Source organism: Dufourea novaeangliae, unplaced genomic scaffold (assembly GCF_001272555.1).
Source record: "Dufourea novaeangliae isolate 0120121106 unplaced genomic scaffold, ASM127255v1 scaffold175, whole genome shotgun sequence".
Taxonomy (NCBI): Eukaryota; Metazoa; Arthropoda; class Insecta; order Hymenoptera; family Halictidae; genus Dufourea; species Dufourea novaeangliae.
This window is the reverse complement of record NW_015374053.1, coordinates 266502-270317: the sequence shown is the minus strand read 5'-3', so window position 1 is coordinate 270317 and position 3816 is coordinate 266502. Positions and strand designations below refer to the sequence as shown.

General features: G+C 37.8%; 1 protein-coding gene across 1 annotated transcript; it reads right to left on the bottom strand.

Moving 5' to 3' along the window:
* Window positions 1–1505: 1505 nt before the first annotated feature.
* LOC107189938 (adenosine kinase 2) lies at window positions 1506–3446 on the bottom strand. Its single transcript, XM_015578632.1, has 5 exons — window positions 3369–3446; window positions 2673–2880; window positions 2316–2591; window positions 1829–2237; window positions 1506–1750 (listed from the first exon to the last, which is right to left on the bottom strand). The coding sequence occupies exons 1-5, from the start codon at window positions 3383–3385 to the stop codon at window positions 1623–1625; spliced, it is 1038 nt and encodes a 345-aa protein (XP_015434118.1). The 5' UTR covers window positions 3386–3446; the 3' UTR covers window positions 1506–1622.
* Between the last annotated feature and the right edge of the window lie 370 nt (window positions 3447–3816).

Sequence of the window (3816 nt, the reverse complement as noted above, 5' to 3'; positions counted from 1 at the left end):
ACTGCGCGCACGCGGTGGGGAGCGCACTGCGCACACCGCGCTCTCGGCCACGGGCGGAATCACGAAGAAACACAGTCTTCGGCGCGGCACGCGTTCCCCTCGACCAATCAAACCTACCACTTTGACTCGCACACTCTCGTTACCGGTCACACGTGCGTGCGTCGTGTTTCGTTGCTTCTCTCGACGCGCGCACAAATGCACACACACACGACACCCTGGGAATATACAAGGCGACACGGGGGACGGACACGACGCAATCGTATCGTGTGTATACGTATACGTGATGCCCCGTGGCATCCAAGAGTAAGAGCTTTATAGCGCGGCGAAGCAGAAGCCGCGACGAAAGCGAATAGTGAAACCAGCCCGATATCGCGGCGAAGACTGCCGTGTCTCTCTGCCCCTGTGTGCCACTATGCCTTTACCACCACTATGGCCGCCCACTTCACGCTCGCTTTAACCATTCCCAATCGGTTTCTTGATGCGGCAGCGCGCGCGACTGCTACGTGAACGATGCCGGGAGCTTTGTCAACGAGCCTTCAGGGCTGTACCTGACCGTTCACGGACCACGCGTCTACAAATAATAAAAAGAGATAATTGTCCGTATTATCGTCGCGTCTTGTTACTCGTTCAGCGCTCCCTCCCAGACAGAATACTAATGCGATATCTAAACAGATATTTCGGGTTTTATCGTTATCGTCTCTACATTGTCATAATGATTTTCGTTCCAAAATACAGACGATTCAAATGTCATTTCTAATTTTATTAATTGTTTTTTTTTTCACTTTTCTGATCGTAACATGATTAAATTTTATGAAATTCAAAAACTCATAGGAGGTTTTTGGTATTCATTTAGAGATATCAGAAGATTTTATAAAACATACAATGAAGTTATCAGTGTTTTATTGTCAGAAAAATTTGATTATGCTTTTTAGAGAGGCTTTAATGGTATCATTGTTTAAGTATGTGTCAACAGTATTTTTTCACGAATTCGTCAGTGACATGTCCGTCGCTTTTGATACGGCAGGCGAAACACACACGCCATACCGTGTACAATTTTGTAATGAGATTATTGATTTTTTTAAGGGCTGCCTTTACCCCGTCCTGCCTCGACAGCGTATGCTTTATCGCTAGATCTCTATCCTACTCCATACATTGCATTTACGTAGCGAACGACGCAGGCGTATCGCGCGATCGCGATAACTGTTTTTCGACTAACATTATTTCAACCAGTGCTCTTACGTTTTATAATACCTGTAAGTATAGAATGCAATGGCCACGCCGCAGGTGATTGTATTGATTTTTTTAAGTTCCGCATAAATTAAGCGACTACAAGGAACGCAATTGTATTTAGAGAACGTAATTTGGGATTTTGCGCTCTGTTCACAAAACTAAATCTATTATTTTCGCGATTTCGTATCTAAAAAAAATATTAATAAAACGAACCTGTAATCAATGTATATAGAAAAGCTGGCCGTTATCATATAACAAAGCAAATTTATCTTTTAATAGTAATATTACTACTGAATACATACTAGGAAAATAACAATTAAGGAGATCGGGGTAAAAATTGTTAAGGCATTTATTAAGTACATAATTTGTAATTACTAACTGATTAAGAATTATCAGGGAGTAAAATTAGGTTTTCCTTCATAAGTACATCCAGATCTTTGTACTATCTGAGTTGCAGCCCAAATACCACATTTTAGACAAATTTCAATACTTTTACCTTGTATAAGTTGAGCCAAGAATCCTGAAATGTGTAAACATGTGTTATTTTTTAAAGGAGAAATAAAATGTTATTTTAATTGAAAAGTTTACAAAAACACACCTCCTACAAAAGCATCTCCTGCTCCATTAGTATCTATAACTTTTTCTGGTGGAAGTTTATTAGCAGGATACTCTGTCACAGTATTGTCTTTGGCTACCAATATACTATCAGCACCCTGTGTTATCACAACGATTCTTTGCCTTTTTTCGTTTAGTTTTTCCATTTGAGATAATTTTAATGCAATTTCTTTTCTATCTGTCGTACGAAAATTGTTAGCTTTTCCAAACGCATCGGCTTCTGTCTCATTACCAAACAAAATATCAACGTATGGAAGAGCTGCTAGCATAGGTTCCTTATAAAATTCACACAAGAATGGTGCGTTAAGGTTCATCATGAACATTTTATTACTTTCAAAAGCATGCCTAGCTACTGTTTGAATTGATTCTGGACTCACAGTTAAGAAAAAACCCTACAAGTTGGAGTACAATGAATTTTACTGTACACACATAAATATATAAACTTTATGTATATTTTTTTTAACACATACAGAGACATATATATATTCTGCGGCATCCAGAAGTTTTTTATTTTCAGGTTCTTCTATGTGTGAGGGTGAAAAGCAATTGGCAGCAGCTAAATTAGCACATAAAGATCTTTCATTTCCAGTAATGAGAACCGCACATGTACCAGTGGGTTCTTTACTAGTATATTGATAACGTACATTCAAGCCATCGGCTTGTGCTTTATCCTCTAAAATTTTTGCATATTTGTCTGTTCCCACACAACCCATGTAAACTGCAATTTTTGGTTTTCCCAAGAACCACTAAAGAAGATTACATTAGTTTATTGTTATTTTCAATTTAAGGAAACACTATATGGTGCTACTGTATCTTAATGAATTTACTTGTGCTACTCTCATAGTGTTCTGAACAGAACCACCGGCAATAATGTCTGCTTTGTACTTTTCTATTAATTCATCGTACATGGGTTTGTGTTTGTCTCCGGCAAGGATAGCATCGTTCGAATTCAAATCATATTTTTTTAAAAAATCGCTACCTACATTCGCTGAAATATCGAGAAGGGGATTGCCCATGCCCAATAGGAGACCCTCTCTGAAATATGTCGAAAATGTTACAATATCGAGTGATTAATTTCGACAATTGACTGTATGTTCGTATGTTATTAATCGCTTCAAACTGATATTTTAAAAAAATAATTTTCCATTACGAAGAAGGATTTAAAAGCGGGTACCCTACTTTCATGGCCGTTCCTGAGAATTGCATAACTTTGATCATTTCTTCAATCACGCAGTTGTAAATATAAAGAAGGGTGCAACTAACTATAGGTAATTACTATACACATTACTCAAGTTACAAGAGAAATATACGAATGACATTTCTATAAATTTACATCAGAAATTTCATATTTGCATGATTAAAAATTACAAAATAATTAATCGAGTATTTGATACACTCCTGTGAGCACATGACTCTAACAGTAGAACATAACCTCATCTAACACTTCAACATAACCTCTAACACGTGTTTAAGCATTGTTAACGTAACTAAGAAACAACGATTCGTAATGTAAAAATTGTTACCGTAAGTCCTGTGCCATTTTGTATAAGTTTTTTGTCTCTTGCAAAAAGAGTACTTCAGGTACTGTACACGAACGGCGACGGCGCACCACTGAAATTTCACAGCAGCGGAAAGATTCCTTCCTTCACGACGCAGGGTCAAATGAGATCACGTGGATTTTGAGCCGTATTTTACATCAGAATGTTATCGCCACGGTTATCATTGATGATATAAAATATCTTACACGAGAATAGGTTGTTGCAACGCGCGGAATTTTGCGCTTAAGAATCTTCACGCTTACAGATCATGCCAATTTGTTCAAGAAACTCTTATCTTCCCTGAATCAACTGCTTTCAAATAAGCTACCAAAGAAAAAAAAAAACTACCAATTTCTTACAAACTCTGGACACTAGATAATTTCAACATACGGATACCTATACGTCTAAGTCAGTTTTTAAACTGAGGTGCGCA